General features: G+C 41.4%; 1 protein-coding gene across 9 annotated transcripts in view; it reads left to right on the top strand.

Annotated features, from left to right (window-relative positions):
- Window positions 1–27,856, top strand: part of cep126 (centrosomal protein 126) — a 121,019-nt gene that overhangs the window by 41,918 nt on the left and 51,245 nt on the right. For all 9 annotated transcript variants that reach the window (XM_087987828.1, XM_087987831.1, XM_087987829.1 and 6 more), the window contains exons 4-6: window positions 1,523–1,634; window positions 2,650–2,854; window positions 25,460–27,761. In XM_087987828.1, the coding sequence (XP_087843954.1) occupies window positions 1,523–1,634; window positions 2,650–2,854; window positions 25,460–27,761 (2,619 nt within the window). The remainder of the gene's footprint in view (window positions 1–1,522; window positions 1,635–2,649; window positions 2,855–25,459; window positions 27,762–27,856) is intronic.

Below are 27,856 nucleotides of genomic sequence, written 5' to 3' on the forward strand. Positions count from 1 at the left end.
CCAGGCTTGCAATTAAAAAGAGCACTAAGCAAGCTGAAGGTGCATTCTATTTTCACCACCGTATCTCCCAGATTGCAAAAACAAAGTGTTTCACACCTAAACTGTAACAATTTAAATTTATGACATTGAAAAATTATTTGAAAATAGGAACAAATTCAATTTTAGAAGAATTATTGAAGCAACGTTTAATGTATGTCTTTTTAAACAACAGTATGTTTCAGTTAAAAAAGGAAAATTGTTATACAGTACTGATTTTACACTTGTTGGTACACGGCATTGCTATTTGAACCATAAAATATTCTGTAAACTCAAACATCCTATTCACATGAGAAAGAAAACACAGGATTTATTTCCTCACCCCAATGCAATAATTGTTTTAGATAAATAATGTGTAATTTTGGAACCATACAAAATAACTTTGTTTTCATCTTTGTTTTGCAGATAAAATATGTAAAGATTCTAATTTTATGAATCCTATGGGGCAGAGAGAGAGAGAGAGAGAGAGAGATACAGAAGACAATCATTTTCTATTATTTATTATTTGCTAATAATCTCTTAGAAATTACAAACCAATGTTTGCCAGATCTGGGAGTGTCTCCAATGCCCCACTTCACCAACGTTGCCTGTATGTGCCTTGCTGATAATAATGAGTCCATTCCATTGCTATGAAATCCAGGTTCCTCTTCCACAGTAGAACTGGATGATAGGGTACCCTCCACATGCAGCAGAGGCACCAGACCTCCAAAACCAATATTTCCAAAACCAAGATCCATTGCTACAAAATCCTATTAGTCCCCTCTGCTACAAAGATATTGAATCAAGTCAGAAGTCTCACAACACCAGGTTATAAGCCAACAGTTTTGTTTGAAATCACAAGCTTTCTGAGCACTGCTCCTTCATCAGGTGAAGTTACATCACCTCCACCTGACGATGGAGCAGCACTCCAAAAGGTTGTGATTTCAAATAAACATTTTGGACTATCGTCTAGTGTCATATGACTCCTGACTTTGTCCATCCCAGTTCATCCCAGCACCCCCACACACAAGTATTGAGCCACCTCCTGGAATTACACAGTTCAGGATTGCACACTCTGCAGCCAAAGCACAGATTCTCTCGGGTATAGCCAATCACATCCGATACATCCAGAAGTTTTAAACTTTATTCTCCATCTGACATATTTTGCATACTGTCTCTCTTAAATTCTAACGTTAATACTATTGAGGGAAAAATGCAATACAATTAGCTGAGTGACTTATGCTTAAAATTAAGTTATGAGTTTATCTTCTCACAAAACAATTGATAGAGTTGTGGAATTCAGTCCTCAAATCAGTAAAAATCCAAGATTTCTATGTAATGAAAATGACATTTCCTTTATTCAGTCACATTAAATCAATGATCCAGACACCCTTTTAGCAAGCAACATATCCTCAAATTTACCTTGAGCATGCTTGTAATTCTATTTATAAAAGTATAAATATATTTATAAATTTACATTAATTGGCTCTTTTTTTTATTTGTTCAGGTCAAAGAAAACGTGCCACTCGATTAGAGGAAGCTCTTGAACAGATTCAAAGTTCATCTTGTGGGTCAGCATCTTTATCGCCTGTTGTTACAAAACCCACAGTTAACAAAGGGTAAGATCTTGAGTGTTCCTTATTAAATAGAACACATATTCTAAGTTCTAAATCCATCAAAATACGTAAATTATAAATGCCAATTCAAGAAAGTAATTTAAGATCAGGTTAAGAAATAATTTTATTACTAGATTTCCCTACAGCCTATCAATATATACCAGAGTCCCATCCAATGCCTTTAATGAGTTTGGTTTAGTGGTAAAAAGTTAAATTGGTGAATATGTGGCTTTTAATGGAAATAAAGATTATAAGGACACATTTAAATATTTATATTCCTTTAGTCTGTGAAGCTTAATGGTTTTTCTGCAGCTTTCAGTTTTTAAATATAGTTTAAATTTAGTGTTTCTCCATTAAATTTTCACGTGTTATAGAAGTAGACTCTCAGTTACTCCACAGACGTAGACTATTTAGCGAAAATGTCTCTGTAAATGAATTTTTCCTTTAGGAAACTCTAATCCCAGTAATTTAATCTTTAAGTTCCCTTCTTACCTAAGTGTGTTTTTTAAAAAAGATAGACTTAGCTACATGTTACATGTAGTTTTTGTCTATTTGGGTAGTGGAAACTATCTTTCCTTTTGCTCTTTGAATCTTTTAAAGTACTTTCGCTATGTTATAGAATTTTTGTTTTTGCTGTACAACACATCTATAATGTTAGTCAGTTTCTCACTGATCAGTACAGTGTATGAGGCCATATGTTTTTGTCAGTAGGAGCAGGTTTAAAGAGTGTGGTATAATTTCATCAGGGATGCTTAACTAGAAATCCACATCTTGAAGTTATACTTTCTGGTCCCAAATATCTCATTTGTTTTGATAAGTTAGGAATGTGTTACCACAACATTTAGTGAGTTTTTTTTATTGTATCCATTTCTACTAAGGTTTTGTCGACAATATTGAATACTTTTGTCTTATATGTTTAACTAAAACTTTGATGTGGTGTTGTGAATAAGGCAGATCCTTCACACAATAAAAAAAATCACTGATAATTGGACATTATTTCTTGGAATTGCATTCTCAGGACCACTGATTCACTTCTGAATCTATCAACTCATGAGACTAAAAACGGTTCACACTATCAACAACAACTTTTAGAAGCTAAAGCTTATGCCAAGCTTATGCAAGAGAGGAGTGGGGCAGATCTGCAAAACAGCCGCTTACGCTTCCAGCAGGAGTTGGAAGAGACACAACGTCTCCTGGGAGAGCAACAACTGAATAGTTTACAGGTGGTGTAAAAGTTACAACAACCTTTCTCATTTTCTCTAGTGAGCATTTTTACATATGAATTAGGAATTCTAAAATCAGCATCTTCCAGAATAAATGCTATTTTATCCAAACATAAATTAATAAAACTTCTGTTTGATATGCATTTTATTAGGTTTTTTATTGTCTATTGTTTATATTATAAAGTGGATTTAGATATGAACAATAATTAGATTAGATTAGATTACTTACAGTGTGGAAACGGGCCCTTCGGCCCAACAAGTCCACACCGCCCCGCCAAAGCGCAACCCACCCAGACCCCTACATTTACCCCTTACCTAACACTATGGGCAATTTAGCATGGCCAATTCACCTGACCTGCACATCTTTGGACTGTGGGAGGAAACCAGAGCACCCGGAGGAAACCCACGCAGACACGGGGAGAACGTGCAAACTCCACACAGTCAGTCGCCTGAGGCGGGAAATGAACCCGGGTCTCTGGCGCTGTGAGGCAGCAGTGCTAACCACTGTGCCACCGTGCCGCCCATATTAATGATTGTAAATGTATATAACTTCATGTTAAGAACAAGATACTTGTGGCTTCTTCTATATGTAAGAGTAAAGGGGTCAAGGGAAAGAAGAGTGAAATAAGTCACGGGTATGTAAGAATACAATCAAATGCTTTTAACAATCGTCAAAAAAATTACAGTGTTGTAGGGATTTTGGGAACTTTATTCACAATGGTAGAAGGAGTGAGGTCTTCACAAAGGGGTATAAGGTTAACCAGAAACTTGGAAGAGTAGTCACATCCAGCATTGCCTTTAAGTTTCTTACCATGCTCAGCTTGAACTTACACAACTGGATGGCAATGCAGGGATCAATGTGCCAACACTGATCGTCAGGTGTAGAATCTTGGAACAGCTGCAAGCACAGCTGCACAACTTGGATAGAATGTTGGTTGTATCTGAAGAAACTTTCGCTTTTGAATGCATGCAATAACATTTTAATCATAAATGTTGCATCCTAATCATCCTCACTCCCTCTATTCAGTCCTTTCTATCTAACTTCACATCTTAACTGGTTCCCAGCTTGTACCTGCCTGACATCACCTGTCCCTCAATTCAAGGATGACATCTACTCGAGGTTACAAGGATCTGTCGTAGAACTTCATGTAACTGAGCAGACTGTCAACTTCACAGATCTTTGGGAATGTGATTTCCCATGGGGCAGGATTCACTTTCTTTTCTTTCTTCTCTGTGGTCACTCCGCCTTATCGTTGTGACATTGGAACCCAAAAAATGGTGCAGTTTGATGGATAAGTTAATAGACAATAGGTGCAGGAGTAGGCCACTCTGCCCTTTGAACCAGCACCACCATTCATTATGATCATGGCTGATCATCCTCAATCAGTATCCTGTTCCTGCCTTATCCCCATAACCCTTGATTCCACTATCCTTAAGAGCTCTATCCAACTTGTTGCATTGACCACTTAGAGCAGTTGTTAATGTCAATGCTACCACACTTTAATTTAAAATTCCAAGTGTCTTTGAAGTTCTTTTTCTGGAACATTGACCATTTAAGAATTGAGAGAACAAGACTTGGCAGGCAAGGTGATTTAGCCAAATTAACCAGCTCATTAAAGTTAATTTTGCAGAGTCTTGCCTACATGTTTGTGGACTATGCTCCAGAAAGGACACTTGCCCCTCTTTGACAGACCTCTTGATGTGGATGTGGCAGGAGAATTAGTGATAGAATTTTGTTTGTACTTTTCTGCATGACTGATACAGCCAGTGCCTCTTTGCAGCCAGGCACTGTGGTGACAACAACTGCTTTGTGCATTGGGACTTCAGTTGACTTCTGGAGATCTTTGTTACCAAACATTGGTTACAGCAGGCTGTGGAAAGCTGAGCTAGTGCAGCTGATAGATTGTTGGATCTTCTCATTAATGGTGACCATTTGGGAGATGTCATTGGCAAAGTAGGGACAAAGTTCAATATATTCCAGAGACCTTTCTTCAACATAATGTGGGAGATGGAATATTTGGCCGACCAAGTAAGGGTTGAAAAATGAGTTGAGATATAAGCATCTTCTGTGTATTCTGGTTTTTAAAAAGATGGATAAAATTTATTAAATTCATACTTAAATATAAGTGTACATATGATAATAACCCTGGATGTTTGCTGCCTGAATCAAAGATGATTATAGAATTTTTAACTGATGCATCAATACTCAAAAGACTGAGCAATGAAGGCAAGCATGCCAAGCGCCTTTTTAACCACCCTGTTTATATGTGACGCAAACAGCAAAGAATTATGTACCTGCACCCCAAGGTCCCTCTGTTCTCCAACACTTGTCTTTAGACTCATGCCACTGCCATTGGGTTTCTAGCTTCTTTACAGAATCGCAGACATTATATGAAGAGGGGGCTACTGACTCGTTATGCCTTCACTAGTTCTCCAAATGAACACAATGACTTTGTGCAATTCTCCTTCCATTTCTACATACCCCTTCACACTGTTTCTATTCAGTCATCCAATGCTGTCTTGAATACCTCAATTAAAGTTGCCTGCACTACACATCCAGGCAGTGCATTCCAGGTTCTAAGCCACTTATTGTGTGAAAAAAAATTCACATATCAAATTTGCTATCTTTATTAATCCTTTTAAATCTGTGCCTTTTCAGTCTCAGAACAGAACAGTTTCTCCCTATCCTCTGTATCCAGATCTCTCGTGATTATGGAAATTTTCATCAGAGCTTCCCTTAGCCTTCTCCAGTCGAAGGAGAGCAGTCCTAATCTCTCCAGTCTATCCTCACAATAAAAAAGGTTCTTATCCCTAGAACCATTCTTATAAATCTCTTCAGTCAACTCTCTGAAACTTTTAACTCAAATTCTTCAATCATACGCAGGTTTTGTTAGATTTTGGGGTTCAGGACCAATGTTACCAAACATAGGCAGTCAGCCATTTGTAAAGAACTTTTAGGTAGTTTATTAAATTTGCTAGGAAGCAGTTTAGATATGGGATAAGACCATAAGACATAGGAGCGGAAGTAAGGCCATTCAGCCCATCGAGTCCACTCCGCCATTCAATCATGGCTGATGGGCATTTCAACTCCACTTACCCGCATTCTCCCTGTAGCCCTTAATTCCTTGTGACATCAAGAATTTATCAATTTCTGCCTTGAAGACAATTAGCGTCCTGGCCTCCACTGCACTCTGTGGCAATGAATTCCACAGGCCCATCACTCTCTGGCTGAAGAAATGTCTCCGCATTTCTGTTCTGAATTTACCCCCTCTGATTCTAAGGCTGTGTCCACGGGTCCTAGTCTCCTCGCCTAATGGAAACAATTTCCTAGCGTCCACCCTTTCCAAGCCATGTATTATCTTGTAAGTTTCTATTAGATCTCCCCTTAATCTTCTAAACTCCAATTAATACAATACCAGGATCCTCAGCCATTCCTCGTATGTTAGACCTATCATTCCAGGGATCATCCGTGTGAATCTCCGCTGGACACGCTCCAGTGCCAGTATGTCCTCCCTGAGGTATGGGGACCAAAATTGGACACAGTACTCCAAATGGGGCCTAACCAGAGCTTTATAAAGTCTCAGTAGCACAACAGTGCTTTTATATTCCAACCCCCTTGAGATAATTGACAACATTGCATTCGCTTTCTTAATCACGGGCTCAACCTGCATGTTTGCCTTTAGAGAATCCTCGACTAGCACTCCCAGATCCCTCTGTACTTTGGCTTTACGAATTTTCTCACCGTTTAGAAAGTAATCCATGCTTCTATTCTTTTTCCCAAAGTACAAGAGCTCGCATTTGCTCACATTGAATTCCATCAACCATTTCCTGGACCACTCCTCCAAACTGTCTAGATGCTTCTGCAGCCTCCCCACTTCCTCAGTACTACCTGCCTGTCCACCTAACTTTGTCACCGGCTGCCATTCCGAAAAAGAACCTTTTATCCCAACTCTTTGCCTTCTGTCAGACAGCCAATCCTCTATCCATACCAGTAGCTCACCTCGAACACCATGGGCACTCACCTTGCTCAGCAACCTCCCGTGTGGCACCTTATCAAAGGCCTTTTGGAAGTCTAGGTAGTCTAGGTAGACCACATCCACTGGGTTTTCCCGGTCTAACCTACTTGTCACCTCTTCAAAGAACTCCAACAGGTTTGTCAGGCACGACCTCCCCTTACTAAATCCATGTTGACTTGTTCTAATCCGACCCTGCTCTTCCAAGAATTTAGAAACCTCATCCTTAATGATGGATTCTAGAATTTTACCAACAACCGAGTTAGGCTAATTGGCCTATAATTTTCCATCTTTTGCCTTGATCCTTTCTTGAACAAGGGGGTTACAACAGCGATCTTCCAATCATCTGTGACTTTCCCGGACTCCAGTGACTTTTGAAAGATCTCAACCAACGGCTCCGCTATTTACTCAGCCACCTCCCTCAGAACTCTAGGATGTAGCCCATCGGGGCCAGGAGATTTATCAATTTTAAGACCTTTAGGTTTTCTAGCACTTTCTCTTTTGTAATGGCAACCATACTCAACTCAGCCCCCTGACTCCCTTTAATTGTTGGGATATTACTCCAGTCTTCCACTGTGAAGACTGACACAAAGTACTTATTAAGTTCTCCTGCTATTTCCTTATCTCCCATCACTAGGTTTCCAGCATCAGTTTGAAGTGGCCCAATGTCTACTCTTGCCTGTCGTTTGTTTCTTATGTATTGAAAGAAACCTTTACTATCATTTCTAATATTACTAGCTAGCCTACCTTCATATTTGATCCCCTCCTTCCTTATTTCTCTCTTTGTTATCCTCTGTTTGTTTTTGTAGCCTTCCCAATCTTTTGATTTCCCAGTGGCCACTTTATAGGCTCTCTCTTTCTCTTTGATAGATTTCCTGACTTACTTTGTCAGCCATGGCTGTCTAAGCCCTCCCCGGATAATCTTTCTTTTCTTGGGGATGAACTTCTGTACAGTGTCCTCAATTTTATCCACAAACTCCTGCCATTTTTGCTGTACTGTCTCCCCTGCTAGGCTCTGCTTCCAGTCTATTTTCGTCAGTTCCTCTCTCATGCCCTCATAATTACCTTTATTTAACTGTAACACCATTACATCCGATTTTGCCTTCTCTCTTTCAAACTGCAGACTGAACTCTACCATATTATGATCGCTGCTTCCTAAGTGTTCCCTTACTTTAAGATTTTTTATAAAGTCTGGTTCATTACATAGCACTAGGTCCAGAATAGCCTGTTGTGGGCTCCATGACAAGCTGTTCCAAAAAGCCATCCTGTAAGCATTCCATGAATTCCCTTTCTTTGGATCCACTGGCAACATTGTTTACCCAGTCCACCTGCATATTGAAGTCTCCCATGATCACTGTGACCTTACCTTTCTGACATGCCTTCTCTATTTTTCGGTACATGTTGCACACCTGGTCCTGACCACTGTTAGGAGGTCTGTACATAACTCCCATTATGGTTTTTTTGCCTTTGTGGTTCCTCAATTCCGCCCACACAGACTCCACACCATCCGACGCTATGTCATTTAGCACCATAGATGTTAATTAATTAGAGAGAAAAGTACTTGAATGGTAACAGATTGAATCCTCCTGAACGAGAATGATCTTGTGACTCTGAACACTTGTTGATAAACCCTATTTTGCGGGTAAGCAATACAGGCTGTGCCAATCAGTAGTTTGAATCTTTTTTATATAATGAGTAGGGAACAGCTACTCATGACATCAGAATAATAACCCCCCCCGACCTTGACAAGTCTATTTTAATTTTTCCTTGTGGCAAATACTTTTATTTTCTAAACACTACACATAAGAGGGGACATGTTATGCAGCTAAATCTGACCTCAGTAATATAACTCTCAACCTTCTTGTAACCTTTATCATACTTTTTTTTATCCTCATTTAAACTTATTTATGTTTGGGAAGGCAAGTAACTGCTGTAAGGCAGACAGTTACAGGAGGTTTCATGCTACACAGGAAATACTTGAAAAATTAAGTTTTAAAAAGAGACCCCAATTTCCAACAAATTGAGGTTTGTTTGCCTAATCCGTGTAATTAGACATTGTAAAGAAACCTACTCTGTTTTTGAAATGGATGCAAGGAATGTAGTCTGGTAAAATGGTTTCCAAAAGCGACATGACTTCTCTTGTGGATTCAACTGCAGCCAAAGCATATCAAAAAGTGTCATTAAGTATCCAAGGATTCCACCTGTTCATTAACCCCTCAAAAAGATGTGAGGACTTAAAGCTGCTGTCGTGTGAAATAGGAGATAAGAATAGGAATTTCAGCACAATTGACTTTGCTTTGTGAAACAATAATTCATCATGGTTAACATTTGCAGCTATTTTGTGTGATTACTGTAAAAGCTGGCTGGGGACAGAAACAATCTGAACTTCATGAAAGAGAGATCTTGATACAGAAGTACTTATAACAAGGAGCCAAAGGGAGGCATCCAGAGCAAACCAATTGAAGAACTATTGTAATGAACCAGGATACCAATAACTGGAACCTGCTATGTTATAAAAGTGGAACATAGGAGCTTTCACTCACTTCCAGAATCTATTCTGATGGAACCACCTTTGGGAGCAACCTCCAACCATTCAATTACAGAAATGATTGTTAGGGCTCAACCTGACTTCAGATCTTGATTACTTCGCTTCAGAAAGATAACTTTCAATCTAGCCAGGCCTGCAACAAATTTGAGACTCATCTTATTTTCATCTATATATTTAGCTTAGATTACCTACAGATTACCTTTCAGCAATAGATGTCTAATAAACTTACCTTTTATTTTGTCAAAAACACAAAGTAATGCTCGTTATTTTAAAACTGAAACACAAATTTCAAAGGTGACTACAAAGGAACTTGTGCAAACTCTTAGTTTACATACCACTCTGAGGAAAAGCCTGGTATGGTGCTGTGAAAGTTAAAATTATTTGAAGTCTAGAAATCATATTACAGGAGAGTTCAACAAATATGTGGTCGAGGGATTCAAAACACAGAACAGCCACCACCAACACTATAGAGACACAACCTGCTGGTCACATCCTGGTTCTGCACTTGACATGTACACTAATTGCATATTTTCTTAAATTGATATTACAACATTCAGCATTCCAAAGTCTTCAGATTTTTTGATTCACTCTACATAATGTCAAGGAATTGTTAAACATGCTGGATTTAACATGTCCTGATAACAGCCCAGTTGTAACACTGAAGTCTTGTTTTCCCAAAAGAAGTAATTCTCCTCTAGCTAAGCTAATATACTACAGCTGCAAGACTAGTATCATCTTGAAAAAGTGAAAAATTGCCCAAACATGCCCCATTTAAGAAAAGCAAAACTAGTCCAATTGACCAGTTCCCATTCCATCACTATTCTCAACTAATTGAAGGAATCATAGTCAAGTGATAGTTACTAATAAACTACTTATCAAGACTCAATTTTGATGTTTCCAGGAGCACTTTGCTCCAGACCTCATTACAGTTTTTGTGTATTGAAGGAAAGGGTTTCATTGTGGACCTGAAATGGGACTAGCCTTGCCATCAAGTCACTAACTGACCGGGTCTGTTACATGCAACATGGTGACAGTGCACTTGAAGAATCACAGTTTGATTTGGATATATCAAAATGGATTTCAGGTTGTAACTAGCAGGTGTAAATAAGGGAAGCAAGTAGCAGTAGTGTACTTGGATTTTCAAATACATGCAAAACATTACCCACAAAATTAGGGATTGAGGAAAATTTACTAGCATGGAATAAGAACTGGTTAATCAGAAAGAGAATAGGAATAAATGGGTCATTTTAAGATTGCCAGGCTGTAGATCTCTTTTTTTTAAAAATCTCCTCCCACTACCCTTCCAGTTGGTAGATTCCAGACCCTAAGAATGCATTGGTAAAAATAAACTCCCAATATCCGAAGTATCTTAAATCTGTGCCCTCTGGTTTCAGAATTTTCTGTCACTTAAACATCTTCTTCCTCATCTCCCCTGACAAACCCCTCATGATGTTGAATGAGGGGAGTTGGACCGTCACTTAATTGAAAGATCTGCGAAGCAGTGGTTAAATTGTTTTACAGTGAATCAGTGAACCACATTCCACTCATTTATTGACAGAGAGTTTATTTCGTATAAAACACTGTGATTAATCTCCAGCACTTGACATGTGTAATCTTTTACCCTTGATAGGATAGACTACAGTTTGAACACAAGAGTTATGAGAAATGCAAAGGCAACACTCAAAATTTAAATTTAACACTAACAGCTTTGCTTGATTGGTAGAAATACGGATTAAAGATACAGTGTACCCACTATAATGCATGCGTATTGTTTTGCAGCCTTAGTGCCCAAAAATGGAGTTATTAATGAGTTACCCAGCAGTATCTAGGGCAGGAAAATGTAACACGGGGCAATGCTATAGGCTGGCCAGGGAATAGGGACCTTGCAGCTCTCTGTCATGTACACTACATGATTCTGTATGCAATATTCTATCCTTTTAGAAACCCTATCATGAGTGGATTCTGCAGCCCCTCCCTCACATGTCGAATCATTTATCCCCACCCCAATCCCACTCAGTGCACACTTCGAATTTTCAACTTAATGTAATATGATAATGAGCTCTCCTCAGCCAGTGGTTTGCAGCCTCTACCCTAGCCACTTCACAATTGTCACCCACCCACTTTGCCCCAGCCTTCAGTCAACCCCCACTCTCAAAGACTAACTTATTATGTTTCCTTCCCATGAGAACTGCTGTCCTTGCACTTACTCCCTGTCCAATTACTTGTCTCCTAGTTTTTGTTGACAGATCTGACAGATTGTAATGCGTCCCCTTGAGTGACCTAACCAGGCAGTCCTACATGAGAAGTGCCCAGACCCTTGACTGACTGGGCAATGTACATTTCCACTTTAGACTTACACTGCCAGGATAGACTGCTGTGGCAGCACAGAACTGATCATGACACACTTCACAAACAGTAGGGGCATGGAGTCCCAGACCAAAATCATCCTGATGGATGGCTGATCATAACCAATCACCTGCACTGATATGGATGCTGCCTTTGTCTTATAGAGCCTTCAGCTATAACACACATTTCGTCAGTGCAAATTGGCTATAATTAGATTGGCCAAATTGTGAATGTCATTATATTAATGTAAATTTTCAACTGAATGGGTCAAGTGATTTTCTATGAGGGACCTTCAACAGTGCAATTTTCTCCAGCTGTTTTCCATTGCATGATTTTCTATAGTGCGAGGTCGTAGTAGAACACAACTGTTGCGTTATAGCAGAATTACCTGTACTATGCTGGGACACAGGCAACCATGGACTTCAGTGGGAAATACTGCTCTCAGAGTTTGAGCTGTGGCTGTCTGGTTGCTACACATGCAGTGTATTTACTGTAAGCAACGGTGTGTCAGGGTTGAGTTGCAGTGTGTCTAGGGGGGTTGAGTTGCAGTGTGTCTGGGGGGATTGAGTTGCAGTGTGTCTAGGGAGGTTGAACTGCAGTGTGTCTAGGGAGGTTGAGCTGCAGTGTGTCTGGGGGGTGAGCTGCAGTGTGTCTAGGGGGGTTGAGCTGCAGTGTGTCTAGGGAGGTGGAGCTGCAGTGTGTCGAGGGGGGTTGAGCTGCAGTGTGTCGAGGGGGGTTGAGCTGCAGTATGTCTGGGGAGTGAGCTGCAGTGAGTCTGGGGGGTGAGCTGCAGTGTGTCTGGGGGGGTGAGCTGTAGTGTGTCGGGGGGGTGAGCTGCAGTGTGTCTGGGGGGGTTGAGCTGCAGTGTGTCTGGGGGGTTGAGCTGCAGTGTGTCTGGGAAGTATGCTGCTGGCATGTGGAAGAGATGATGTATTAGCATAACGCACTGTTTTACAACAAAAGGTACACCCCTTGACTGAGAACAATTTATCAGCAAAGCAAGCTGCCTGGTATTTGAATGCACTAACTAACACAGTGAGGCAGTGCATGGATGCTGTGAACATCCAGGAAGGTGCAAAGTGAGCAAACGTTAGGAGAGCAAGCAAATAACCTTCAGATTCCACCTGGATCTCAGTCCATCAACTGGGTGCCTGATTATGCTCACAAAGTCTCCTGGTAGGAGAATTTCAAACTCATTTCCGATGTACCCTGCAATGCATATATGTTCTTCCAGAGCGCAATGACAGTAGAGAAGTGCCATGATAATCAAGAGGAGTTGGAGAATGCTGGATTCCTGTGTCCATGGATGAGGAGTGTTTATAGCTGGCACCTGTGGCTCTTGCTTTGGGCGGCAGTTGGTTGTACTTACCTTAGCAGTCATTCAGAGCAAACAGCAAGCTCAATCCACCAGGCACTGTCTCTGATTTCCATATCAAATTTTCTCAACGTCTTAACTTGTTTGGCAAGTTTGTTCAGAAACAAAGTTAAAAATTAACATGATGAGTTGGAACGAGAGCACTGTGCTTTGTTAAGCAGTAATTGGCCTCATAATAAACTCACCACACCACTTGTGAAAAGTGTAAAAGATGGAGCGAGTTGCTGCCAATGTCGAGGTGGGTCACGTTGGATTCCTTGTGCAATCTTGCCACACATTTTTCACCATAGCCCATGTCACTCAGACCCCTATAATATTCCAGTATATATGTTTAAACCCTCTTAAGCAATCTTCAATGTGGCTGATACACGATCTTTGTCAGTCATTCATTCCTGACACACTCAAATATTAATTATAATAGAAAATAACACAATTCAATTCTCTTTAGTTTCTGACTCTTTACAAACTGGATGTAGGTTTGCTCACTGAGCTGGAAAGTTAATGTTTGGACGTTTCATCACCATACTAGGTAACAACATCAGTGAGCCTCCGGATGAAGTACTGGTGGTGTAGCCCGATTTCTGTTTATATGCTTGGGTTTCCTTGGGTTGATGATGTCATTTCCTGTGGTAATGTCATTTCTTGTTCTTTTTCTCAGCAGGTAGCAAATGGGATCCCAGTCAATGTGTTTGTTGTGGGAGTTCCGGTTGGAAAGCCATGCTTCTAGGATTCTCTGAAGTGTCTCTGTTGGCTTGTCCTAGGATGGATGTATTGTCCCAGTCAAAGAGGTGTCCTTCCTCATCCGGATGTAAGGCTACTAGTGAGAGAGGATCATGCTAGTTGTGGCTAGTTGATGTCATGTATCCTGGTGGCTCGTCTTCTGCCTGTTTATCCAATGTAGCGTTTGTTACAATTCTTGCAAGGTATTTTGTAAAAGACATTAGTTTTATTTTTTTGTCTGCATAGGGTCTTTCAAGTTCATTAGCTGCTGTTTAAGTGTGTTGCTGGGTTTGTGGGCTACCATGATACCAAGAGGTCTGAGTAGGCTGGCAGTCATTTCCGAGATGTCTTTGATGTAGGGGCGATTGGCAAGGGTTTCTGGATGTGTTTGTTTGCTTGTTTGGGTTTGTTGCTGAGAATTCGGCAGACTGTGTTCATTGGGTACCCATTCTTTTTGAATATACTGTATAGGTGATTTTCCTCTGCTCTGTGTAGTTTCTCTGTGCTGCAGTGTGTGGTGGCTTTTTGAAATAATGTTCTAATGCAGCTTCATTTGTGGATGTTGGGACGATTGCTTCTGGAGTTCAGTATTTGGTCCGTATGTATTGTTTTCCTGTAGACGCTGGTTTGAAGCTTCATTGACTATTCGCTTGACTGTGACATCTAGGAATGGCAGTTTGTTGTTGTTTTCCTCCTCTTTAGTGAATTTTATGCCAGTAAGGGTATTATTGATGGTCTTGAAGGTTTCCACTAATGTTCCTCTAATCCTCAAATGCGATGAAACCATCAAGACCATCAATAATACCCTTACTGGCATAAAATTCACTAAAGAGGAGGAAAACAACAACAAACTCCCATTCCTAGATGTTGCAGTCAAGCAAACAGCCAATGGGAAACTCCAAACCAGCGTCTACAGGAAAATAACACTTACCGACCAAATACTGAACTCCAGAAGCAATCATCCCAACACCCACAATCGAAGCTGCATTAGAACATTATTTCAATGAGCCACCACACGCTGCAGAACAAAGGAACTATGCAGAGCAGAGAAAAATCGCCTATACAGTGTATTCAAAAAGAATGGGTACTCAATGAACACAGCAACAAACACAAACAAACAGACAAAACACGTCCAGAAACCCTAGCCACTTTCCCCTATGTCAAAGACAACTTAGAAATGACTGCCAGCCTACTCAAACCCCTTGGCATCATGGTAGCCCACAAACCCAGCAACATACTAGAACAGCAGCTAATGAACTTGAAAGACTCGATACAGACAACAAACAAAACTAATGTCATTTACAAAATACCATGTGAGAACTGTAACAAACACTATATTGGACAAACAGGCAGAAAAAACTAGCCACCAGGATACATGAACACCAACTAGCCGCAAAAAAGACTTGACCCTCTCTCACTAGTATCCTTACATATGTGGAAGGACACCATTTCGACTGGGACAACACATCCATCCTAGGACAAGCCAAACAGAGACACACATGAGAATTCCTCGAAGCATGGCATTCCAACCGGAACTCTATCAACAAACACATTGACTTGGATCCCATTTATCACCCCCTGAGAAAAAGAACAGAAAATGACGTTACCACAGGAAATGTTATCACCAACCCAAGGAAACCCAAATGTATAAATAGAAAGTAGGCTACACCACCAGTGCTTCATCCAGAGGCTCACTGAAGGTGTTATCTAATATTGTGATGAAATGTTTGTAAATTAACCTTCCAGCTGAACGAGCAAACCTACATCCAGACCCTCAACCTGAGCTACAAGTCTTCTCAAAACTCTTTGCAAACAATTATTTGGAGAATTGAATCAGTAGTCCATCCAAGCATTTCATCTAAACTTGTCTGCTTATTTCCTTTTATGGCAAAGGGAATCAGTGTCAGTGTGCATTCTTCCTTGCAGCTTTCAAAACATATCAAATCATTTGGAATAAACGATTCACAATATTTAAAAACATATCAATTCCTTCATATCCTAGATGATGGATAGAATTAAATGCTGGCTGAAGTAGGATGGAAAGTGTTTCCCTGTGTAATACTGTATAGACAATGATGGGTGATGCAGTTCCTTCATGCAAGTGCATATTTGCAGTTTAATGTTTTAATTTTGTCGAAGTTGGCATCTTGAAAGCTTTAACAATTCTGCCTGCAACAGTTGAACAATCGGTAATTCAAAAATTTCCTAATATTTTACTTGTTAAAGTTTTTTGTCATTATTCAACAGCTACAGCTGTGACTTGATAACTGTCTTTTTAAAACATTGAAATTTAAAAAGCATTAAAAAACGGGCTTATTCAGGCTATGATCCCATTTTCAAGTCTCAACAGGCAATAGCTCTAACAGTGTATTCTGGGTCCCATTAGTGACTGAGGAAGTGAGAACTATTAGTGCAAACTGTTGCTCTGTTACAGTATTCCTGCATCCACCCAGATCCATTTCCATTCTCAGGTCTCATTGTCAGCTCAATGTTTAATGGTGAGTACTCTTTATTTTTCAATGTGTAAACAGTAAGAAATAAAATACCTGCATAAGCACCTGTGTTGCATAAAAACTAAGGTTAAAAAGTAAATTTGCAAGAATTCCAGTAGATTACAGGGCTGTTTTCTCTTTAGAGAGAGATGACTGGTGGTGGTTTACCCTGAGTGCCACCACACCTCAGGCAAGGAGTAAGGTTGAGAAGATGGGACCTTCATGGTAATACCTCAGCTGGTACTGGAATTGAACCCATGCTGTTAGTATCACCAACCAGCTGTCCAGCCAACAGAGCTTACTTACTCTTTGTTTGTGGCTGTACTCACCGTCCAACACTCATGCTCTGTCACTCTCCCCATTAGCTGCAACATTGTCCCTCACTCACTTTCATCTACCCCAACCACCATGCCCTCTGAGCTGGCTACTCACTCACTTGGGACATCTCCTCACTTTGATCGAACATAACAGTTGTGCCACTCACTTTCATCTCCATTAATATCTGCCTCTCTCTTTGCAAGAGAAAAGCACCGCACAACAAGGCAGATAGAGTCAAAATTACTGGTCAGCTGCTCGACATTCAGTTTCTCATCCCTTATATAGAGAGAATCATGACTGACTGACCGTGTCAAAGCTCCTGAACTGGTAGTAGAAGGTGTCTTTAACTTACTTTGTAGGGACCTGACTGAAGACTGTCTCCCTTGATGTGACTGAGGACTGCTGACAACCATGATAAGCTTCCTGGCTTTGTGTCTGCACTAAACAGCATAACAGTACAGCTGTGGCATAAGACTGGTATCTCTGGCTAAGGGGTCAAAGCACAGAAAGGCAAGGTGAGGCGATGTAAGGGAGGGATGCTGTGAGCATTCAGATAGGCTCAAAGTGATTGAGTGCAATGACACCAAATGAACAGGCCAGAGATGCAGCTGGGTCCTGTCCATGAGTTGGGTGTATGTCCTAGAGAACACAGTCTCCGTGCTGCAGCATTGTAATGATTGTTATTGGTGCATCCTGCAATTGTACCATGAAGGTTCATAGAGGCTGGCACATGTCAAATGCCACATTGTGGAATGGTGTGCATGTAGTTGGCCCAGTGAAATGACCCCTGAGATGTCAATGTCCTATGTCGAACACAGGTCATTTGGAGCAAGTGGTGAGTTGAAGTTGCCACGTACCCCCTCTGTCTTCAATGTTGAGAATTCTTAATGTCTGGCTTGTTCAGTGCATTTGCCAGGATAAGAAGGTGAATATTAATGACGCAGTTTGCTCTGTTAATAAGGAGTTAATAAGCTATAATCCCCCATAACTGGCAACACACTACTGCTCATGAGAAGCTCACCTCACCATTGAACAAATGTAGCAAGTTGCTTCTGATATTGAGAAAGACCTCGCCATAGTTCTGTCATGATTCTAACACAAATCTCATCGTAGCACACATGGTTCAGGTCCCTATAATATTCCAACAAACGTTGACCAAGTGCTTATGAACTATTTTACAAAAATGTGTGGGCGGCACGGTGGCACAGTGGTTAGCACTGCTGCCTCACAGCGCCAGAGACCTGGGTTCAATTCCTGCCTCAGGCGACTCTCTGTGTGGAGTTTGCATATTCTCCCCGTGTCTGCGTGGGTTTTAGAACATAGAACATAGAAGAATACAGCGCAGTACAGGCCCTTTGGCCCTCGATGTTGCGCCGATCCAAGCCCACCTAACCTATACTAACCCACTATCCTCCATATACCTATCCAATGCCCGCTTAAATGCCCATAAAGAGGGAGAGTCCACCACTGCTACTGGCAGGGCATTCCATGAACTTACGACTCGCTGAGTGAAGAACCTACCCCTAACTTCAGTCCTATATCTACCCCCCCTTAATTTAAAGCTATGCCCCCTTGTAATACCCGACTCCATACGCGGGAAAAGGTTCACACTGTCAACCCTATCTAACCCCCTAATCATCTTGTACACCTCAATCAAGTCACCCCTAAACCTTCTTTTCTCTAATGAAAACAGCCCCAAGTGTCTCAGTCTTTCCTCATACGATCTTCCTTCCATACCAGGCAACATCCTGGTAAACCTCCTCTGCACCCGTTCCAGTGCCTCCACATCCTTCCTATAGAATGGCGACCAAAACTGCACACAATATTCCAGATGCGGCCGCACCAGAGTCTTATACAACTGCATCATGACCTCAGGACTCCGGAACTCAATTCCTCTACCAATAAAAGCCAGTACGCCATATGCCTTCCTCACCGCACTATTTACCTGGGTGGCAACTTTCAGAGATCTGTGTACATGGACACCAAGATCCCTCTGCTCATCCACACTACCAAGTATCCGACCATTAGCCCAGTACCCCATCTTTTTGTTATTCTTCCCAAAGTGAATCACCTCACACTTAGCTACATTGAATTCCATTTGCCACCTTTCTGCCCAGCTCTGCAGCTTCTCTATATCCTGCTGTAACCTGCCACATCCTTCCTCACTGTCAACAACTCCTCCGACTTTCGTATCATCCGCAAACTTGCTCACCCAACCTTCTAACCCCTCTTCCAGGTCATTTATAAAAATGACAAACAGCAATGGTCCCAGAACAGATCCTTGCGGAACACCGCTAGTGACGGCACTCCATGAAGAAACTTTGCCATCAACTACTACCCTCTGTCTTCTTCCATCCAGCCAATTCCTAATCCAAACCTCCAACTCACCCTCAATGCCATATCTCCGTATTTTCTGCAGTAGCCTACCATGGGGAACCTTATCAAACGCCTTACTAAAATCCATATATACCACATCTACCGCTTTCCCCTCATCAACCTCCTTCGTCACCTTTTCAAAGAATTCAATAAGGTTTGTGAGGCACGACCTGCCCTTCACAAAACCATGCTGACTATCCTTGATCACATTATTCCTATCCAGATGTGCATAAATCCTATCCCTTACAATTCTCTCTAAGACTTTGCCCACAACAGAAGTGAGACTCACCGGCCTATAGTTACTAGGGTTATCCCTACTCCCCTTTTTGAACAAGGGAACCACATTTGCTATCCTCCAGTCTTCTGGCACTACTCCTGTAGACAAAGAGGACATAAAAATCAAGGCCAATGGCTCTGCAATCTCCTCCCTTGCTTCCCAGAGAATCCTAGGATAAATGCCATCAGGCCCAGGGGACTTATCTATTTTCACCTTTTCCAGGATTTCCAACACCTCTTCTCTACATACCTCAAAGCCATCCATTCTACTTATTTGTGACTCAGTATTCACATCGACGACAATGCCCTGTTCCTGAGTAAATACTGAAGAAAAGTATTCATTCAGTGTCTCCCCAATCTCTTCCGCCTCCACACGCAACTTCCCACTACTATCCTTGACTGGACCTATTCCTACCCTAGTCATTCTTTTATTCCTAACATACCTATAGAAAGCCTTAGGGTTTTCCCTAATCCTACCGACTAAGGACCTTTCATGTCCCCTCCTTGCTGCTCTTAGCTCTCTCTTCAGGTCCTTCCTGGCTACCCTATAACTCTCAATCGCCCCAATTGAACCTTCACGTCTCATCTTGAGATAGGCCGCCCTCTTCCATTTAACAAGGGATTCCAATTCCTTATTAAACCACGGCTCCCTCGCACGACCCTTTCCTCCCTGCCTGACAGGTACATAATTATCAAGGACACTCAATAGTTGCTCCTTGAACAAGCTCCACATATCATTTACACTCTTGCCTTGGAGTCTACTTTTCCAAGCCACACATCCTAAGTCATGCCTCACCGCATCATAATTTCCCTGACCCCAGCTATAACTCTTGCCCTGTAGTACACACTTATCCCTCTCCATCACGAGAGTAAAAATCACCGAATTATGGTCACTATCCCCAAAGTGCTCACCTACCTCTAATTCTAACACCTGGCCTGGTTCGTTACCCAGAACCAAATCCAGTATGGCCTCACCTCTTGTTGGCCTGTCTACATATTGTGTCAGGAAACTCTCCTGCACACATTGAACAAACACTGACCCATCTAACGAACTTGAGCTATAGCTTTCCCAATCAATATCAGGAAAGTTAAAGTCCCCCATAACAACCACCCTATTACTGTCACTCATCTCCTGAATCACCTTCCCTATCCTTTCTTCAATGATTCTAGGACTATTAGGAGGCCTGTAAAAGACTCCTAACAGGGTGACCTCACCTTTCCTATTCCTAACCTCAGCCCAAACTACCTCAGATGGCAAGTCCTCATCCATCGTCTTTTCCACCACTGTAATACTATCTTTGACAAGCAATGCCACACCTCCCCCTCTTTTACCCCCACCTCTGACCCTACTAAAACATTTAAATCCTGGAACCTGCAACAGCCAATCCTGTCCCTGTTCTAGCCATGTCTCCGTAATAGCCACAACATCGAAGTCCCAGGTACCAACCCACGCTGCAAGTTCACCTACCTTATTTCGTATACTTCTTGCATTGAAGTATACACACTTCAAGCCACTTTCCTGTTTACAGACACCCTCCTTTGAAATTGATGCCATGTTCCTAACCTCCCTACACTCCAGGCCCTGCACCCTGAAGCTACAATCTGGGTTCCCATGCCCCTGCAGAGTTAGTTTAAACCCCCCCCAAGAGCACTAGCAAACCTCCCCCCAAGGATACCGGTGCCCCTCAGGTTCAGGTGTAGACCATCCTGTTTATAGAGGTCCCACCGTCCCCAGAAAGAACCCCAGTTATCCAAAAACCGGAATCCCTCCCTCCTGCACCATCCCTGTAGCCACGCATTTAAGTGTTCTCTTTCCCTATTCCTCGAATCTCTATCACGTGGCACGGGTAACAAACCAGAGACAACAACTCTGTTCGTTCTAACTCTGAGCTTCCAACCTAGCTCCCTGAAAGCCTGTCTAACATCCTCGGCACTCCTCCTACCTATGTCATTGGTGCCAATGTGGACCACGACTTCGGGCTGCTCCCCCTCCCCCTCCAGGACCCGGAAAACACGATCAGAGACATCACGTACCCTTGCACCTGGGAGGCAACATACCAAACGTGAGTCTCTCTCGTTCCCACAAAACCGCCTATCTGTGCCCCTAACTATCGAGTCCCCAATTACTACTGCTCTGCTCTTCTTCACCCTTCCCTTCTGAGTAACGGGGACAGGCTCCGTGCCAGAGACCTGAGCCCCGTTACTTACCCCTGGTAAGTCATCCCCCCCACAAGTATCCAAAACGGTATACTTGTTCTTGAGGGGAATGGCCGCAGGGGGTCCCTGCACTGGCTGCTTCCTCCCAGTCCCCCTCACTGTCACCCATCTATCTGCCATCTTTGGAGTTACTACTTCCCTATAACTCTGATCTATGACCCCCTCTGCCTCCCGAATGATCCGAAGTTCATCCAACTCCAGCTCCAGTTCCCTAACACGGTCTTGGAGGAGCTGGAGATGGGTGCACTTCCTGCAAGTGTAATCGGCAGGGGCGTCGATGGCATCCCTCACCTCATACCTGTTGCAGGAGGAACATTGCACTGCCTTCACTGCCATCCCTCTAAAGCTAACTTTTATTTTAAAAAAAACTGGGTCTAAAGAATACAACAAGCAAAATTCAGCACTTACCTACTTACCACAACAGGTGTTATTATTAGGTTAGAGGAGGAGGGCGGGTGGGAGGCACTACCCGTGTAGTGCCTCGGGTTCCTCTCCTTCGCGCTTTTAAAGGGGGAAAAAACCTACCCAGGTAAGCTTACACTAACTGCTTCCGGGTCTCGGCTGCCCCTCTGGTCGTCGTCACTTCCCCCTGGTGCTCCCGCTCTTTCTGTGAAGAGAGAGTGAAAGAGAAAAAAAAACACCGCTGCCCGCTACCGGTAAGCACTTTTAAAACCAAACGGTCTTACCTTCGCTGCTGCTCGCACTGGAAATGCTAGGTGCTCCAGGTGCTCCAGTTTCGTCCCACAGGTTAGGTGAATTGGCCATACTAAATTGCCCGTAGTGTTAGATGTAAATGTAGGGGAATGGGTCTGGGTGGGTTGCAGGTCAGTGTGGACTTGTTGGGCTGAAGGGCCTGTTTCCACACTGTAAGTAATCTAATCAAAAACAGAAGTTGCTGGAAAACCTCAGCAGGTCCGGTAGCACCTGTGGAGAGAAATCAGTGTTAACATTTCAGGTCTAGTGACCCTTCTTCAGAACTGAGCAGGAGTCACTGGACCAGAAATGTTAACTCTTACTTCTCTCCACAGATACTGCCAGATCTGCTGAGATTATCCAGCAGTTTGTGTTTTTTTTCCTGATTTATAGCATCCACAATTCTTTTGTTTTTTATGAAATGTTTTAACTGTGTTAGATATTATGTGTCTTGAATGTGTATATAATGTAGCGAGCCGTAAGTAAGTCTTTTAGTCATGCTTTATATTGTATCATCAAGATTCTCCAATGGAAACACACGAGTTGTTCCATCAATTGGACCGTCAGTTTATATCCAATAGGATAACACATGTTCCTGAATCTTTAAGGATGAACAAATAACCCTGTTTATTTTTCACAAATGCAAATCAACTCATGATAATGCTTATAAATGCAAGAAAATTTAATTTTTATGTTAGGATAATCTTACTGTTGTGAATAAGCATTGAAAAAGCTCCATTTGTTTAACATTCATAGACATAGTTCAAAGTGCTGTCTACAATGCCATACTGTATGTTTTAATGCCTTTAGCAGCTTGGCTGCATGTGTTTTCTTGTCTGAATGTAAGAACACCTAATCAAAAATCAATGTACCTACTTGTATAGACCTGCCATAATCTCAGCTTTTTAAACGTCAGATTTCCTGATAGGAGCCAGTAGTTTTGTAAACCTTAAAAATGTCTATTTCTAGACAGCTGATCCTAATCTAACCTGCATTACAGAGTATCAGGCAACTCTTTCTTGGGTAGTGCCCTCTGTGTACAATACATCTGTCAACAGTTGCCTTTTGTCTGCTTTATTTATTATGACTAGTCACAGTCATACTTTCTTTTTGGTAAAATTGTTTTTTTTCCTTATTTATGATCTCATCATTATGTGTCAGGAAAACAAGAAATTCTAAGAATATCAAAAGGGGTGTGTGCCTTACCTGTTTCTCTAAATGTTCCCTGTTGTGTTTGAAAGGGAAAATCTGAGATTAAAAAAAACACACTGATACATAATATGAGTTGAAGCAAGAGCCTTGTTTTAGTAATAGATCTATAATGCTCGAGGGTGAGGTGTGCTTTATAAAAACATCTATAAATCACATATTTCTCAAGTTGTATGTTAAAATGAATATGTGTTTGAGTAATATACTGCAACATAACCTATTTATACAAAGTTCATTCTGAAGTGAACTCTCCTCCTTAAGCACAAACTTGTTTTCACTGTTGTGCATAATCCAAGAACTATGTTAATTTGAAGACATTTGTGCCTACACCTGACCTGGAAAAAGTGAACTAAAAGTTATAGGAATTTTCTCAAAATTTACACTTGTTATCTTTAAATTGAGCTGCTGCAAGGACCATTTGTATCATGGACTTGGCACAGAATTCTTGCGTTAATTGTCAAGTTTATTTTGCATTCATTCAGCATTTATTGCCCATCCCTAATTGCTCTTGAGAAGGTGGTGATCAGCAGTCGAGTTGAACTGCTACAGTGCATATGCTGTACACCCCCAGTGCAGTCAGGGCAGGAGTTCCAGAATTTTGACTCAATGATAGTGAATGGATGGTGAAATATTTCCATGTTAGGAAGCTAGTTGTCAGGTACTCGCTCTGCCTTCAGTGTTGTGAATTCATGATGTCTATCTTGTTCAGCGCATTTGGTAACTTGGGAAACTGAATGTTAATGAGGTGCATTGTACCATTAATAAGTCATTTAACAAGCTGTAACTTCCCTTAAGTTGCATCTCGCTGCTGGCTAATGAGAAACTTGCTATTCAGCACATGCAGAGAAAGTGTGAATTGGAAGGGAACTTGCAGGTGAAAATGTTCCCATGTATCTGTAGAGGCTGCAGGTTTGGAAGGTGCTGTCTACAGAGCCGTGGGTGAGTTGTTGCAATGTAGTGCTAGATTAATGAGTTGCTTAAGACTATTCATGGTAAACAAAGAACTCTGAGTTAATGCTGATGCAACAATAGGATATAGATCGCACTGTTAAAGTTCTCAAGAATGGTGAATTTAATAGAAAACACTATCAGGTATTGATTCCTTGCATATATATAGCACCCAGTATGTCCTTTGGATGCCCCAAAGTCCTTCGCAATGAATCAGTTGCCAAAGGGCTGTGAGTGTTACGAAGCTAGACGCAGCTACTAATTTGCAAACATGAAGTTACTATAAATGGCAAATTAATTAATAATCTTATTAATGATTGGTGCTCTATTAGAGATTCTATTCATTTCTTTAATCTTTTTGACCACCTGGCCATGTGGAACCTTGCTTTAATGTAAGATTGGAAAGACAACATGTCTTACAATCTGTTACTGCTTCAGTCGCATCCAATTCTGTTTAACAATTTAGTGATATTACTGTGAAATTGACAAGATTAGATAAGTTTAGTGAGGTCAGCCCCCCAACTCCGCCAAGGACATGCAAGTCCCGGGCCTCCTCCACTGCCAAATCCAAGCCATCCGACGCCTGGAGGAAGAGCGCCTCATCTTTCGCCTTGAGATCCTCCAGCCACATGGGATCAATGTGGATTTCACCAGTTTCCTCATCTCTTCTTCCCCCACCTCATCTCAGATCCAACCCTCCAACTCAGCACTGCACTCTTGAACTGTCCTACCTGTCTACCTTCCTTCCCACCTATCTGCTCCACCTTCCCCTCTGACCTATCACCTTCCCCCCCCCATCCCTACCCCACCCCACCCCACCCTCCCATTTATCTCTCAGCCCCCTAGCCCACAAGCCTCATTCCTGATGACGGGCTTATGCCCAAAAAGTCAATTCTCCTGCTCCGTGGATGTTGCCTGACCTGCTGTGCTTTTCCAGCACCACACTTTTCAACCCTGATCTCCAGCATCTGCAATCCTCACTTTCTCCTGATCAAATATTATGGTTATGTATTTTGATTATGTTCTTTTTATTTTAACTGAGTAAACAATAAATTTTATGTTTGAATTTCACAGGAATTCCGACATGAAATTGACCAGCTTTATCAGTCTGAAAGCTTATCAAGTCTTGACAGCTTAGAAACTGTGGAGCAAAACACTGCACACCAAACTGAACCAAATGAATCACATTCTCCCAATGTTCAGAATCATCATACTTCTAATAATACAATGAAGCCACATCCACCTGTAAACCATTCTTTTAACTCTTTTAGAAGAGATTTTTATCCTCTCAAAAAAACACACACAAGTTCCTGGATCAACAATTTGGATAGTAGCAAAACTTCTGTCTCTTCAGCGGTTGCAAAAACAAATGAAACTGAAGCTTCAACTACAAACAAAGATTTGAGTGATAAGCTACATACATTAGCTTCTGCGAACATTAAATCTGAATGTTTTGACTCAAGTTCTCTTTTTTCTGTTGAAAGATATCAAAATGAATGCTCAACCAAATTTTACAATAAAAATCAACGTAAGATTGTAGAAAATAACTCCCACTCGATAGAAAGTCAACCAACATCCCTACCTTCTTCTAAAAGTTCCTTTGGCCACATCGATCATTCAGCAACAAGGCTTTGCAGTGCCTGGTCTACACCAGATCCAACACCTAGGGAAGCAACACAAGTTTCAGATGTGAATGACAGATTAGAATCTGTGCAACAAAATGAACCTGCAACATTGCATTCTTTGAAACTGCCTTTAGCAACACCCTTCTTTTTAACCTTTAGTCCAAAGTCCCAACTGTTCAGTGACAGAACGAAAACGGACAGTATTAAAGGGAGTCAGAAGATAGTCCAACAAAACCATCTCCTGGCATGCATTGGTGCAGCTAATCAAATGAACCAAAATGCTGACAATTCCAGTAAAAGTGAAGACATTTCTCCCAACAAATATAACCTGAGCATCAAAAGTAGACATGACTCTGAAGGAGCTAGTCAGAAACTTGAGTCTTCTCAAGTAAAATTTAATTCTTCAGGACCTGATTCTGAAAAAAACGTGACAGGAGGAAAAGAAAATAAACTAGCAGCACATTCGGCAGTGTCTACTACAAGATTAAAAGGCAACAAAAAATATTTCTATGAAAAGAGTAATTTCTCCCTACTGAAGGGAATACTAAAGAAAGTATCAAAGTATGAAAATTGTTATCCCAAATCTTTACTGTCTGCAACTGGTGTACTTGGGATTCAAATGGCATCCTCTATCAGGGACAGTGTGGAGCTGATAAAATTGAAAGAAGCAGAATCTGTCAAAAATCCAACAAAGAAAAAGTTAAGATGGTATGATGAGATTGAACAAACCAATCAATTTACAAAGGAATCAAATGAAGATACTGGAAAAGTACTGGAAGACATAATAGATGATGAATATTCAGGATCAACTAGTCAGAGTCAATTACAGTCACCTTGTTTGGAAAGTAATGTCAGTTTCTCCAATGGTAATTCAATTGTGGATAGGGATAAAGAATCAAAATGGACCACATTAAAAACCAGTCACAAGACTGCTGTAGATTGCAGCCTTTCTGGACACCAGCAGACTGAAACCAGGGGAGCAATCACAGTGACAGATCCTGTCATTTTAGAAGCAGCTTCTTTGACCAATGGAATAACACCAGCTGTACCGCCTCAGTATCATTTAACTAAACAAGCCTGGGCAGCTACAAGAACTAGAAACATAGACCAGAAAATAACTGAGAAACCCATGGTAAGGAAAGGACATACCAAAGTGATTAAAAGAACCCATTCTGCTAAAATGTATTTTTGTAGAGGAGGCAACTGCAGGAAAGGGACCATAATCAGGCCCCAGTCAGCTAGTGAAGCAATGAAATCTCAGGGTAAAATGTTGGTACCATATCCTCCACCCAGAACTGCTATTGACAGCAAACAATGTCAAAGATCAACAGGCAGTTTCAACACCAGTTGTCAGTCACAAGTGCAGCCTGCTAATGTCATTGACAATTCTTCCACCAAATCAAAGGAATTTATACCAGACGTTCATTATACTTCTAGTGAAGATAATGCAGATAAGACTGCAGTCTCACACCTTTGGCCTCAGAGAGATTTTTCAAATAAGGCAACTGTTACCATCACTACACTTCCTTCATCCTATTTAGTGTCCCCATATGCAACTGTTACTAAAGCAACCTATTCAGTAAATACTACCAAGTCTGTGCTTCAGCGAGATGATGTAAGTAATGACACCAAACAAGACCCTAAATGTGGAGAGAACAGATTGCGTTTGGATTGCACACCAACTGATGAAGAAGTTGCACTGCTTTGGCACAGAGTGCACAGTGACTCGGCACAAAAGAATGCAACAAATGGTAAGAAAACACACAAATAGAATTTTTTTTTAAACTTCTTCCAGTTTTTTCAAATAATTCCTTCACAAAAAATGTTTTTAATGTAAAACCACAGT

Source organism: Chiloscyllium plagiosum, unplaced genomic scaffold (assembly GCF_037043375.1).
Source record: "Chiloscyllium plagiosum isolate Xiang-an unplaced genomic scaffold, Cpla_swu_hap1 HiC_scaffold_6, whole genome shotgun sequence".
Taxonomy (NCBI): domain Eukaryota; kingdom Metazoa; phylum Chordata; class Chondrichthyes; order Orectolobiformes; family Hemiscylliidae; genus Chiloscyllium; species Chiloscyllium plagiosum.